This window comes from Eschrichtius robustus, chromosome 4, assembly GCF_028021215.1.
Source record: "Eschrichtius robustus isolate mEscRob2 chromosome 4, mEscRob2.pri, whole genome shotgun sequence".
NCBI classification, from domain to species: Eukaryota; Metazoa; Chordata; class Mammalia; order Artiodactyla; family Eschrichtiidae; genus Eschrichtius; species Eschrichtius robustus.
In genome coordinates this window covers 107,414,430-107,428,433 of record NC_090827.1, presented here as the reverse complement: position 1 = coordinate 107,428,433, position 14,004 = coordinate 107,414,430, and the positions used below count along the sequence as shown (strand labels likewise).

The 14,004-nt window shown below is 43.2% G+C and overlaps 1 protein-coding gene across 1 annotated transcript in view; it reads right to left on the bottom strand.

The window, feature by feature from the left end:
- The window catches only part of FAM184B (family with sequence similarity 184 member B), a 118,213-nt gene extending 104,752 nt beyond the window's left edge, over positions 1-13,461 (bottom strand). Inside the window, exon 1 of the mRNA XM_068543180.1 lies at positions 13,315-13,461. Within this exon, the coding sequence (XP_068399281.1) occupies positions 13,315-13,461 (147 nt within the window). The remainder of the gene's footprint in view (positions 1-13,314) is intronic.
- Between the last annotated feature and the right edge of the window lie 543 nt (positions 13,462-14,004).

Below are 14,004 nucleotides of genomic sequence, written 5' to 3'. Positions count from 1 at the left end.
AAACCATAAAATTCCTAGAAGAAAACATAGGCGATAACATCATTAACATGGACCTTAGTGATGTTTTTGTGGATGTGACTCTAAAGGCAAGGGAAACAAAAGCAAAAATAAGCAAATGGAACTACATCAAACTAAAGAGCTTCTGCACAGCAAAGGAAACCAACATCAAAATGAAAAGGCAACCTACTGAATGGGAGAAGATAATTGCAAATCATATATCTGATACGGGATTAATATCCAAAATACATAAAGAACTCATACAACTCAACAACAAAAAGACAAACAACCTGATTTTAAAAATGAGCAGAGGCTCTGAATAGACATTTTTCCAAAGAAGACATACAGGTAGCCAACAGGCACATGGAAAGATGTTCAACATCACTAATTACTAGGGAAATGCAAATCAAAGTCACAATGAGATATCATCTCACACCTGTTAGAATGGCTATTATTGAATAGACAAGAAAAAAATATTGGTGAGGATGTGGAGAAAAGGGAACCCACTGTTGGTGGGACTGTAAACTGGTGCAGCCACTATGGAAAACAGTATGAGATTCCTCAAAACATTAAGAACAGAACTACCATATGACCCAGCTATTCCACTTCTGGGTATTTACCTGAAGAACATGAAAACATTAATCTGAAAAGATATATGCACCCTGATGTTCACTGCAGCATTGTTTACAATAGGCAAGATACAGAAACAACCTAAGTGTCCATAAATGAATGAATGGATAAAGAAGATGGATACACACACACACACACACACACACACACACACACAAGAATACTATTCAGCCATAAAAAAGAATGAAATCCTGCCACTTGGGAAAACATGGATGGACCTTGAAGGTATTATGTTAAATGAAATAAGTCAGATGAAGAAAAACAAATACTGTATGGTTTCACTCACATGTGGAATCTAAAAAAACAAAAATAAAATAAAACAAAAGCAAACTCATAGGCACAGGGAACAGATTAGTGGTTACCAGGGGGAAGAGGGTTGGGGGCAGGTGAAAGGGTGAAGGGGGTCAACTGTATGGAAATGGACAGCAACTACACTTGTGCTGTGATCACTTGGTAGTGTACACAGATGTTGAATTATAATGCTGTACACCTGAAACCTATTTCTTTTTTTTAAACAGAGCTTCATTCTATCACAGTCCTGGAGGTCAGAAGTTCAAAATCAAGGTGAATGCAGGCCACACTCCCTCCTGCTACTTCCAGCTTTTGGTGCCTCCAGGTGTTCCTTGGCCTGTGGCTGCATAACTCCAGCCCCTACCTCCATTTTCACGTGGCTTTCACCTCTTCTGTGTCTTCTCTTCTGTCTCAAACCTCCCTCTGCCTTTCTCTTCAAAGGACACTTGTCATTGGATTTAGGGCCCACCCAGATAAAACAAGACGATCTTATCTCAACATGCTTAATCTTCAGAGACCCTTTTTCCAAATAAAGTAGCATTCACAGGTTCCAGGGAAGATATCTATTGCAGGGCTATTTTTTGGTCTACCACGGCTACTATCAAGAGAAGACAGCAAGTGCCAAGTACACAATTAGCACAAAGCTGTAAAAGACTGAATAATCTCTTGGGTTTGCATTTTAACAAAACGAGAGCCTGAAGTTCAAGGGGTAAAGCTATATGCTAGCTGGTCAGGATTCAACAGGCAGGGGCATATCTTTCCAGGAAAATTTTTCTGCCTCAGCAGGCTGGGAACATTATTCCTGATGACAACATCAAAGATTCACAAGTAGTTCTTTCTGTTTCATATTCTGAAGGTTCCACAGCTAAGAGAAAGGCTTCCTCGTGAGATCGGGGAGAATTGCTGGTGTGTTTATTGGTTCTGCTGGGCCCCTGAGCCGTGAGAGAGCTGCTTGTTTCTCTAATGCCTTGAGCAACCTGGGAGCATTTTCCAGGTGTATCCTTTTACCCTGGAGGCTCAGAATATAGTGAGTAACTTCAAATAGGTCCATTAAACAGTCATAATGTGAGCTGACAGCCTGGGCCTGTTATTATGCCACTATAGTTTGAAAGTAATTACACCATTGTCTCTGTAACTATGAGTGTTGCTGCCACGGAACTGTTCCAGTGTTCGGATTATAGGAGAAGAGAGTTGTAGTAAGTGCCTTTTAAAATGGCAAGCTTTGTAGTTAACAAGTAAGGGCCTCCATACATCTTGTCCATTAGGTTTCTCTTTTTGTCCGCACTGCACAGCTTGTGGGATCTCATTTCCCCGACCAGGGGTTGAACCCAGGCCACGGCAGTGAAAGCGCCGAATCCTAACCACTAGACCACCAGGGAACTCCCTATTAGATTGTTTTTAACTAATAGATAAATATTTTCCAGGTCGCTTTCTTCCAATTTTCCTGATATTCTTTATGGGGATCTACCTGTAACAAAGGCGAGTTTTGCTCATAGAAATCTGTCTCAAGGAAATAATCTAGCAAGAATGCAGGGAAAGAGTCTCAAGAATGTCCATCACAGTACTGATTATAACAATGAGAAACTGGAATCAACCAAAAGTCTACCAATAATAGTCCCTACGTATCTCAGGGAACCTTTCTTGATCCCTCAGGTTGTTCAATGTTTTCGTACTTCCTACTTGGTAGCATATCAAAATTGTATTTATTTTTGTATAAAAACAGTAGAAGCTCTTTTAACCAGTCTCCATTCAGCAAACATGTGGATAACTTAATACCCTTCATCCTTCCTCTGGAAAGCCACCGCACTTCTCACACTAATTGTCACTTGTCTGTGCCCGTTTATTTTCTATTATAATTATGTGATTTAACACCACACTAGGTCAGTTATATACGAATGTAAAGAGTACGTTGTTGTTCCAATGAAAACTGGACTGAATGCTTTGAAAAGACTCAATAAAGGTAAGTTGCTAGAGAAAAAAAGAAAAAACGTGGTATTCAATTAGCTGTGACAGAGAAGTGAAAAGTTTTAAAGGTTTAGAGGGATTCTGAACTCACATTGTTCCACGTGTAATTTAGATTCTCATTCTCCACTTTAAAGACGCCCAAATGGTAAAAAGTACATATGCATTATGGGCAGGGTGACTTTACACCCGGTCAGGCCAGGACAGTCCCTGTTTACACCTGTTGTTTCAGCGCACTTTCTGGTTTAATGCCCCCTTTCATTCTCAGAAGTGTCTCAGTTTGGATGATAAATTAAAAGGTCACTCTAACTATAGCTGTAGTTTATACAAGACAAATAAGGTAAATGTCAATCAGCAGGCCGTCCCAAAGAATTGAAACTGAGCCTCACATGAAATGATTAGTGAATGAGTGTTCACCCACATGTTTTAATTAGAGATCCTCACACTTTTTTTCTGTAAAGGGCCAGGCAGTAATTATTTTAGGCTTTACTCAGTCTCTGTCACAATGATTCAAATCTGCCATTTTAGCACAAAAGCTACCCGAGACGATGTCTAAGTGAATATGCATGGCTATGTCCCAATAAAACTTTATTTTGGACACTAAATTTGAATTTCATGTACTTTTCATGTGTCACCAAATATTGTTCTTATTTTGTATTTTTTTTCAAACTGTAAAAACCATCCTTGACTCGCAAGCCATATAAAAATGGGCAGCAGACTAATGTGGCCTGGGACATGGTTTGCTGACCCTTTTTTTTTTTATTTTGGGTGAAGTAGAAAAGAATAGTTTTATTGCTTTGCCAGGCAAAAGGGGCCACAGCAGGCTAATGCCCTCAGAACTCTGTGTCCCGACCTGGAGGGTACAGTGAGAAGTTTTATAGTAATGGTTCAAAGAGGGCATGATCAGCTGGTGGACATTCTTCTGATTGGTTGGTGGTGAGGTAAGTGGGAGTCAATATCATCAGCCTTCTGGTTCCAGCAAGTCTTGGGTCTACTTGCTTGTGGGCAGCACACAGTTAACTTCTCCCACCTTGTGGAGGTTTCAGTTTCTACAAAACAGCTCAAAGATATTGTTGTGTGTATCCCTTGATGGGAACCAGGACCCTGCCCCAAGGCTGTACTATTGTTTCTCTTGACTGTTCCTCCCTTGTCTTGCATCCCCTCCCTTCCTTAATTAACAACTGTTTGCACCTGCCCATTGGAACTCAGTGCTGACACCTGTTTTAAGTTAAAAAAGTTATGTGTTAGGTTTTTTTCTTTTATAGTTTTCATTTTCAATTATTCAAAATGTTCACATGACATTGAATAGGAGGGCTTCTATTGTATTTGAGAGCTTCTTTCTACTTCTCTCTGTAAGGTCCATGAGATAAGAGATTTTACCTGGCACATAAAAGGCACTAAGTGTGTCATAAATGAAAGAAGTTAAATTATGCAATATTTATGCAAGGGACTATTGATACAACCATTAAAAATTGTGTTGAAGGGTTCTAGATTTACTGCGAAGGGGAAAAAACCCAGGTAACACAATAGTTATGTGTGATATAACTCTCTTTTTAAAAATTACATGTCTATATTTGTATGAGAAATCAGATAGTAGGCTCTGCAAAAAATGGTATTAGTTATTATATCACTGTAGTTATTATGGGTTTGGGGATACTTTAAAATCTTTTTCTTTTTGCTTCTCTGTATTCTTGATTTTTCTAAAATGGTTGTGATTTCTGTGTATGATTGGTCACCGTTGTTTTTATTTTACCTCATAATTCTAGTGTTCTGAAGGAATGTGGATCCGACCATATGGAGGCACCAAGTTTGGTCCAACCCTGTGTCTGTGGTCAGGTGCTGGGAGTGACTAAGTCAGATGTTGGCCTGGGAGGGCATGGGGGATGTCCACTTATTTGTCAGATATGCCAGTTCTCCACTGTGCTCGGAAAACTAGAAATTAGATACTAGCACCTCCTGAGTTCTGGCCTTGAGAAAGGAGCCTTCCCACTCTCCCATAAGACGACTGTACCTAGGCTGTGTTTGAAATGTGCTATTTTATCCTAGGAGCTGCGGGAGGTCCAGGAAGAGTTTTGTTCATTTAGTCCATCAACGTACATTTGCTGGGCACCGATCACTAACTAGGCACTGTTCTAGGCACCAGCGGGTATAGGAGAGAACAGAGCAGACAGAAATTTCTGCCCTCAAGGAACTTCCTTAGTGGGGAAGAGAAGGCCATAAGTAGATTAACAGAGGAAAAAGATGGAAACAGCAGATGCAGCTGAGGAAATCTCACGGTCTAGGTGAGCAAGAAGGCCCTCCCTGAAGAGACATCTGAACCAAGCCAGGAGCAGGCTGAAGAAACCGCGAGGACAAAGGCTCCAGGTGGCACCAGCCTGGCGCATCTGAAAGCCTGAAAGAAGGCCAGTGCGGCCAAGGAGATGACGCTGAGAAGTAGACTGCAGCCACCTCCAGTGACCATATTAAAGAATTTACTTTAGGTGAACCGATTTTATTCCAAGTGAAACGAGAAGCCATTTGTGGGTTCTAAACGGAAGAATGGCATGCTCTGGTTTATACTGTATAAGATAATTCTTGCCGCTGTGAGCGGGGGCAAGGGTAGACCACAAGGAGGCCGCAGCAGGGGTTGGGGACCGGAGGGGAAGGCGGCTTGGACTAGGGCGGAGGCGGAAATGCAGAAGCGAGGTGGACTGACTCGTTGCGTTTATGGGGTTAAAGTCATCAGGACTTGCTTCAGAACTGGATTTAAACAGGAGAAAATTCGGTTTGTTTTCGTTTCTTTTAATGTTAACAGCTTAACTGAGATATAATTCTTGAGACCATACAATTCACCCATTTAAACTGTACAATTCAATTCACAGAGTTGTGTAACTATCACTAGAGTCAACTGAAGAATATTCTCATGACTCAAAAAGAAACCTTGCATCCCTCAGTCACTACCCCCATTGTACTTTGTACCATATTTTATTTATCCAGTCTTCGGTTGATGGACATTTCATTTATTTCCGTTTTTTTGGCTATTATGAATAATGTTGCTCTGAATACTGTGTACAAGTTAATTTCTCTTGGGTTTATACCTAGGCATGGAATTTCTGGCTCATATGATAACTCTCTGTTAATTACTTGAGGAATCGCCAGACTGTGTTCCAAAGCAGCTGCAACATTCTACAGCAGTGTAGGAGGGCATGATTCAATTTTAGTATCACTCTGGCTGCTGTGTGGAGAAAGGATTGGAGCAAGGCCGGGGGGAAGTGCAGAGATCAGAATGGTTATGCAAAAGTAGAGGCATCTTAGTAGGGTTCAAAGACACCCAATTTAAGGTGTACTTCATCCTGTTTTATGGCAAAAAGATTTCTGTGAGATAGCTGTCTGTACACCCTATGAGTCACTTTGTTAAACTAAAAGATTCCAACAGAGAGGGCCTGTTAAAACAGATCTGCAGTTTTCAAATCTAGAATCCTAAAGCAAACTGGTATGGAACCGTTTAAACATCTGTCCCTACACAAGCTCCTGCAGGCAGGAAGGTATTTTCAGAGAAACTAAGGGAGTCAGTGGGTGCAATAAAACTTCCACAACTTCAAGCCATGAAAACTCAGGGCTCAAGTGGCAGCCTCCTGCTGAGGACTCGTGTGGCAGTCAGCGTCACTCCTACTGCCTGGGACACTGCCCTGGCCTCTCAGTCCAGAGAAGGCCTGGCTTTGTTCCTAGTTGCCGGTTTTGACAACTGGGCAGTGGTCCTGTCCCTCTGCAATTCTTCTAGCTCAGCAAGGGAAGGGAAACCAACATCTATCAGGCTTACAATAGTCTCTCCGCCGGGTGACATGCTCCACTTACATTCCTTAAGTTAGTGAACCCTCACAACAAATCACCAGGGAAGAAAGGACGATTTTTCTCAATTACACATAAAGCAGGTTGGCCCCTTTGGATTGGAAAGTCAGAAAAGTCTCTCTGAAGAGATAGTATTTTAGCTGATACCAGCCATGCAGGGATCAGGAGTAAGAGCGTTCCAAGAGTAACCCCCAAATTGTTAGCTCTCCAGGTGACCTCATTTTTATTCACATTTAATTTTCTTTTATATTTATTAGTATAAATAAGAGTAAGAAGCACCCCTCTAGAGATAAATCAAGTTTAAATTCATTTAAAAGATATCCTGGAGTAGAAATTATCATTCTTTTCCTTAATATTTCTGATTTTATACTCAGGGTCTATTCTCCATAACAGCATTCCCCCTACCCCATCCCTAAACAATCCACTATCTCCCCTCAACATCCAGTATGACTGTCCTCGCTAATGTGTCTCCATAGACCTCAGTAAGGTTCTGGAACGTGGGGAGACACAGTTCGCTTGGTCTGGTCATGCTACTGTGCTGGGAGTGGTGACTCTGACCTCCAGAACCTCCCACGGAAGGAAGGAAGGAAGGATCTACAAATAAGTACTACACTGCAACTCAAAGGTCCCCTGCTCTCAGGCGAGGATGCTCTCCCAATGACAGAATTCTTTTTTACTATAACACTTTACCAAATTCCTCAAAACGGAATTCATCCTAAGATCTGTGTGGTGGGTCTTTAGGAAAGGCCAATAAACAAAATCCTTCTTCTCCAACGAACTAATTGAAATACAAGACCAAGGCGTGAGGCTGTTTTGAGACCAAAATAACACATTACCGATATAATATTAAAGAATGTGACATACCCACGGGCAGGCTGCATGCCTGATATTTACCCACCTAGTCACAATACTGGGCCAGGGCATTTCTTCCTCCCAGAACTGCACCTACCCCTGTAAAATCGACGGCACGGCTGACAGAGCAGAATGTGTGCTTCTGCGGGCAGATCACTCCATGAGAAACAAGGGAGAAAGAGGAAAGAGCTCTGCAGACCTAGCTCCGGCCCTCAGCCTCACTGATTAGATCTACATTTCCCCTCGCCTGGGAAAGAGCACTAAAGATGATTGAGAGAGGTTATGGAAACACAAGGATGACCAGGGAAGAAGCACCACCCTCACACACACACCTAACACTGGGTTCTGGATGCCCTGGTTCTGTCACTACATCCTAATGTGACGTCAGGCAAGAATACTGACCCTTTCTTGGGTCTCAGATATTAATTCTCTCAATTAGAGATGGTGCTCGTCTCCTTGCCATGCAGAACTGCTGTGCACACAGAGGATGAGTAAGTATGTCAAAGGCTTTGCAAAGAACACAAATAGGCACTTGATTCCACCGTAGCCCTTATAGGGGCTACACAGCCAAACACAGCCAAAAAAAAAAAAACAAAACAAAACAAAACACATAATAAGTGTTTACCAGATGCAAAGGATTGTGAATAAATTAAGAAGCTTATTATCTTAAGGGACGTACTATATACAAATCAACTATAATATCAGATGGATAAGCATGATGAAAGAAATATTAACCAAATCCGTAGGCGGAAACTTTAAATTTAACAAGCTTACTGAGGGTCTACTATGTGCCAGACATTGTACAAACTTCTGGAAAAACAGATTAATAAGAAAGAAATAACGAATATACAATTAGTGATTAATGAATACATGATTAATTACAAAAGTGAGATTTTTTTCAAAGATTTTTCTTGTGGGAAGTGAGACTTAAAAGATAAGTAGAATTCAACTTATAGAGATGAAGTCATTTCAGGAGAGGAAATATCCGAGGGAAGTGAGTGCACAGAGGAGGAAAGGGAGAAGTGCACTTCACTGTATTTGAGAACTGGGTGCCTGGGGTGGTTCCTAATCCTCCTGGAAAAGTAGGCTGGAAAATGTAAGATGGCACAGTCACTTCGGAAAGTCATTTGGCAGTTTCTTAGAAAGTCAAACATAAATTTACTATACAACCCAACAATCCCATTCCTAGGTATTTACCCAAGAGTAACAAAAATGTGTGCGCAAGAATGTAATGTTTGTAGCAGCGTGATTCATAATAGCCCCAGAGTGGAAACAATCCAAATGCCTATTAACTGGCGAATGTGATCATCAGAAAATGGTGTATCCATACAATGGGATACTACTGAGTAATAAAAGGGAATGAATGAATGACATATGCTACAACCATTGATGAACATCAAAAACTTGATGCTGAGATTTAGCAACTAAGTGAAAAAAGCCAGATGGAAATACATGTTGTATCATTTCACTGATATGAAATATCTGGAAAGGATAAATTTATGAAGACAGAAAGTAGATCAGTGGTTGCCTGGCATTGGGGTAGGAACAGGGACTGACTACAAATGGATACAAAGGATGGTGATAGAAATGTCCTAAAACTGGATTATGGTTATGATGCAACAACTCTGTAAATTTACTAAAAGATGGTGAATTGTATGTTTAGATGGATTTTATGGTATGTAAATTATACTTCAATAAAGCTATAAAAATTAAGAAGTTATCCAAATCAGACAGAAAGGAAGCAAGAACAGCAACCTTAGAAATGAAAAATGTAATTCTAAAACTTAATAGATGGGGCTTCCCTGGTGGCGTAGTGGTTAAGAATCTGCCTGCCAATGCAGGGGACAAAGGTTCGATCCCTGGTCCGGGAAGATCCCACATGCCACAGAGCAACTAAGCCCGTGCGCCACAACTACTGAGCCTGCGCTCTAGAGCCCGCGAGCCACAACTACTGAGCCTGCGTGCCACAACTACTGAAGCCCATTCGCCTAGAGCCCGTGCTCTGCAACAAGAGAAGCCACCACAATGAGAAGCTCGCACACCGCAACAGAGAGTAGCCCCAGTTCTCCAGAATTAGAGAAAGCCCGCGTGCAGCAACGAAGACCCAACACAGCCAAAAATAAATAAATAAATAAATAAATAAAATTTTTTAAAATTTTATTTATTTATTTATTTATGGCTGTGTTGGGTCTTCGTTTCTGTGCGAGGGCTTTCTCTAGTTGTGGCAAGCGGGGGCCCCTCTTCATCGCGGTGCGCGGGCCTCTCACTATCGCGGCCTCTCTTGTTGCGGAGCACAGGCTCCAGACGCGCAGGCTCAGTAATCGTGGCTCACAGGCCCAGTTGCTCCGCGGCATGTGGGATCTTCCCAGACCAGGGCTCGAACCCGTGTCCCCTGCATTGGCAGGTAGACTCTCAGCCACTGCGCCACCAGGGAAGCCCAATAAATAAATTTTTAAAATAAATAAAACTTAATAGATGGGAAAAACTCTGGATTGGACATATTATTTAGAGGATTGGGAAATAGGAAGACAGGATTAAGGAATTCACCAGGATACAATAGAGACAAAAAGATTTTTAATAACATTTTAGGATATGGATGGAGAGGCTTCCTTAACTCAGCTAATGGCAGTTGCAGAAAACTGAATGGAGGCAATGACAGAGAAACAATATCTGAACACAAAATCATTGATAATTTTCCAGAATTAAAGAGAGCACCTGAGTCTTCAATAGAAAGTACATTCACTACCAACTAGAGAGTTCTAATGAAACTGCTAAACGTCAAAATACACATACACAAATGCTACCAATAGAAAAGGCAGATTATCTACAAAGGAATGAAAATTTGATTGGCAGTAGGATTTTACCAGCAGCAATTAGTACCTGAAGACAATAGAATGCTATCAACACTGTGCTATGGGAAAATAGCTGTTCACTAGAATTTTTTAAAATTTATTTATTTTATTTATTTATTTTTGGGTGTGTTGGGTCTTCGTTGCTCTGCGTGGGCTTTCTCTAGTTGCAGCAAGCGGGGGCTACTCTTCATTGGGGTTCACATGCTTCTCATTGCGGTGGCTTCTCTTGCAGAGCACGCACGGGCTCTAGGTGTGCGGGCTTCAGTAGTTGTGGCATGCGCAGTCTCTAGAGCGCAGGCTCAGTAGTTGAGGCGCACGGGCTTAGTTGCTCCACAGCATGTGGGGGGATCTTCCCGGACCAGGGATTGAACCCATGTCCCCTGCATTGGCAGGCAGGTTCTTAACACTGCACCACCAGGGAAGTCCCATCACTAGAATTTTATACCCAAATAAATGACCATCCAACAGTGAGGGCAAAATACAGACATTTCCAAATATACAAAGAATTTCTTACCCCACCAAGACCCCTACGGAAAGAACTATTAAATGATGAACTTCAGCTAGAAGAAAAGTGAACCAAAAGAGAAGGCTATGGATTCAAGAAAAAAATAGGGCATAGAAGAATTGGTAAAATGTCAGTAAATTTAAAGAACTCAAGTATAAAAACGATTGTAAATTTTAAAAGGTAAAAAACTCTAGACAACAATGACAAGAAGGGAAAGGGGAGGGCTGTTAAATGGGTAAAGTATGCAAAGCTATTTTGTAGGAAGAAAGAATTATGTGATAACTTTGTTAGAAAAACTATAGTTAAATATGTATGTGGAGAAATAAAAGACAAGGCTGAGAAGAATAGGAATAATGCCAGAAGCCCTCAAACCAGCAGTGGAAAATGAGGGAATATAGATCATTTAACTAATCCAGGATAGTAAATGAAAAACACAAAATATGTTGGAAGAATAAGTCCCAATATGTTAGTTATCACAGTAAACGCACATGGATTAAATTCACCTATCAGAGATACAACTAAAATAAAACTTACAGAAAGATTAAATATAATGAGATGGAAAATATCACATACAAAAGGTAGCCAAAAGAAAGGTGGCATATCAATATCAATATTAAAAATGTCTAATTTAAACAATTAGCATGAGAAATGGTAAAGAGAGGCCCTACATAATAAGAATCAACTGTGATTTCTAATGCGGAATATACTTTGAGAAACACTGCCTACTATGCACTAGGGATCATGGCTGCTTTCTTCACTGCTGTATCCTTCAGTGCTTGGCACATAATAATTGTGCCAAAATATCAATATTAATGGGCAGAATGACTACCATTACCACATTATATTGAAATGATGTGTTTATGCATTTGTCTCATCACAAGGGCAGGGTTCCTATCTTACTCAGTTTTATGCCATCGATATTGAGCACAGCGCCTGGCACACAGTAGGCACTCTATAAATTCAAACTGAGTTCAGGGTTCATCTCTTCCATAAAGTCTCTCCTAAATGTTCCTACCCATAATGACTTATCCTTTGTTTCTGCTTCTATAGCACTCACAACTTGAAACATCCAATTTAGCAACTGATTATAGAGCAGTGTCTTTTAGGTTTCTCTCCAACCTTGTTTCTCTAAAACTATTTTAGGTTCTTTGAAGATGAAGATGCCTTATACTGTGCCCAGCGCCTCACATCAATACTTTTTTGGGTAGATGTCACTATTTGGATGACTCCAGATTAGATCAGTGGTGTCAAGCAGCACATGCCAAGGCCTCCAAGGAGTATCTCCATTCCCCCCTTTCCATCCTTGACTAAAGAGATCACCGTTTGGATACAGGCTCATTTGCAAAAAATGTGGAGAAGTTAATGGGAGGGATAGGAGAAGGCAGCTAGTGTCCAATTCCAGATCTCTGTGCTCTCTTCCTTCTGGCAAAATAATCAGGGAGGAAAATTCCTGTGATCCCACAAAAAAGTAGGTGTGGGAAGTGGGAGGAAGATAGTTGGGGAAGAGTATGTCCCATACACAGAACCTGGGCCGGATGTTCCACTAGCAGGAATGTTATCAGGAGTAATTATTACGAGATAGAAAGGAAACCCCAAGGCAACTAGCTAAATTCAGGCACTCGGGACCTTGTATAAAAGACAGAGAGGGATGTTGTTTTCCATCTACACACCAGGCACAGGAGGGGAACCTACCACAAGGAGCTCCTAATTGGGAAGCTGCAGGGGGCTAACAAAGGACAGGGTGTCATCTTCTTGCTGGTCTTCATAAGGAAGTCACTACAGTCCCTGGAGGTTCAATCAGGGCCCTGGGATGAGGTAGGGAGATGGGGGGGCTGACCTCCCGAGGTCCTTTGTAATCCAGTAATTAAATGGTGAATCGTTCACTTCCCCATTTATGCTCTGTACCCAGTTAGATAGTAAGTCCCCTGGGCTGCCTTCCAGGTTTACTACGGTGACACGCAAGCTGCTGGCACTCAACAAATGAATCAAATGTTTAAATAGCCCACATGACCTCCTCCCCGCCTGTAAAGTACGGCGATGAATGAAATCACAATATTCCAGGCACTATCACTTGAGCAGAGCCCGCAAGGAAACACACACACAAACACCACAGCACTGATTCAACTCGATTCACATTCCCACCCTGGGAGCACAGACCACCTGCTCAGCGCGGAGGCTGTAGGAGTTTCCTTGGCAAGGATCCTTTCTCTCAGCTGCTTTAGGATGGTGCCTCCAGAAGGTCACCAAGATTTAGGACCGCTTCCCTCCCGGGTTGGCCTCCGAGGCAAAGTTTCAGCTCGGATTCTGCCTGGGCCTCCCTCGGGCGCGTCCGCACTCCCTCCCCGGCCCGGGGCGCCCCGGACGCGCAGCTGGCCGGCCTGCAGCGCCTCACGTTACCTTGGTGAGCTGGGCGATCTTCTTGCACATTTTCACGTGCATCTCGGGATCACAGTCCATTCTCCAGCCGGCGCCACCTCCGGCATCGGCTTTGGAGCCCGGGCAAGTCCCGGGCGCGTGAATTTTGCTGTTGAGGGCAGAAGCCATCGCTGAAACGCGTCCGGCACTCAAAGCCTCACGATGGCTCGGCTTCTCGATGCCCACGGTGTGCAGGTGCTTGCGCGCGCGGGCGTGTGAGTGTGTGGGCTTTCTCGGGAGAGGTGGCACTGCAGTCCCGCCGCCCGCGCCACCGCGTGGCTCCTGCTTCCACCGGGTGTCCGCCACCCCGCCGCCCGCGCGCCCACACTTCCTCCTCCCGCCCTCGCTCGCTTGCTGGCTCTGCGGGCACCCGCACCCTGCGGCGAAGCGCCGAGGACCCGCACGTGCCTCTCGTGACCCGCGCGCAGCTCCCGGGCCCGTGCGGGTTTCGCCTGCAATCAGCTTCAGCGACGAGGAGCCAGTGGCCTTGGAGAGGTTTGCGCTGGCCAGGCGCGGCGCTCTGGGACACGTGGGTGGCGCCGGGCTCCGGACTCAGCGGCGACGGACCCCGCCCGTGGTGGGCATCCCAGGCCAAGGAGGAAGAAGAGCCGGCCTCAGCCTCGGGCAGCTGGGGCGTTTCGTGTGGGGAAGGGACCCTGGCGACGTGCTGCT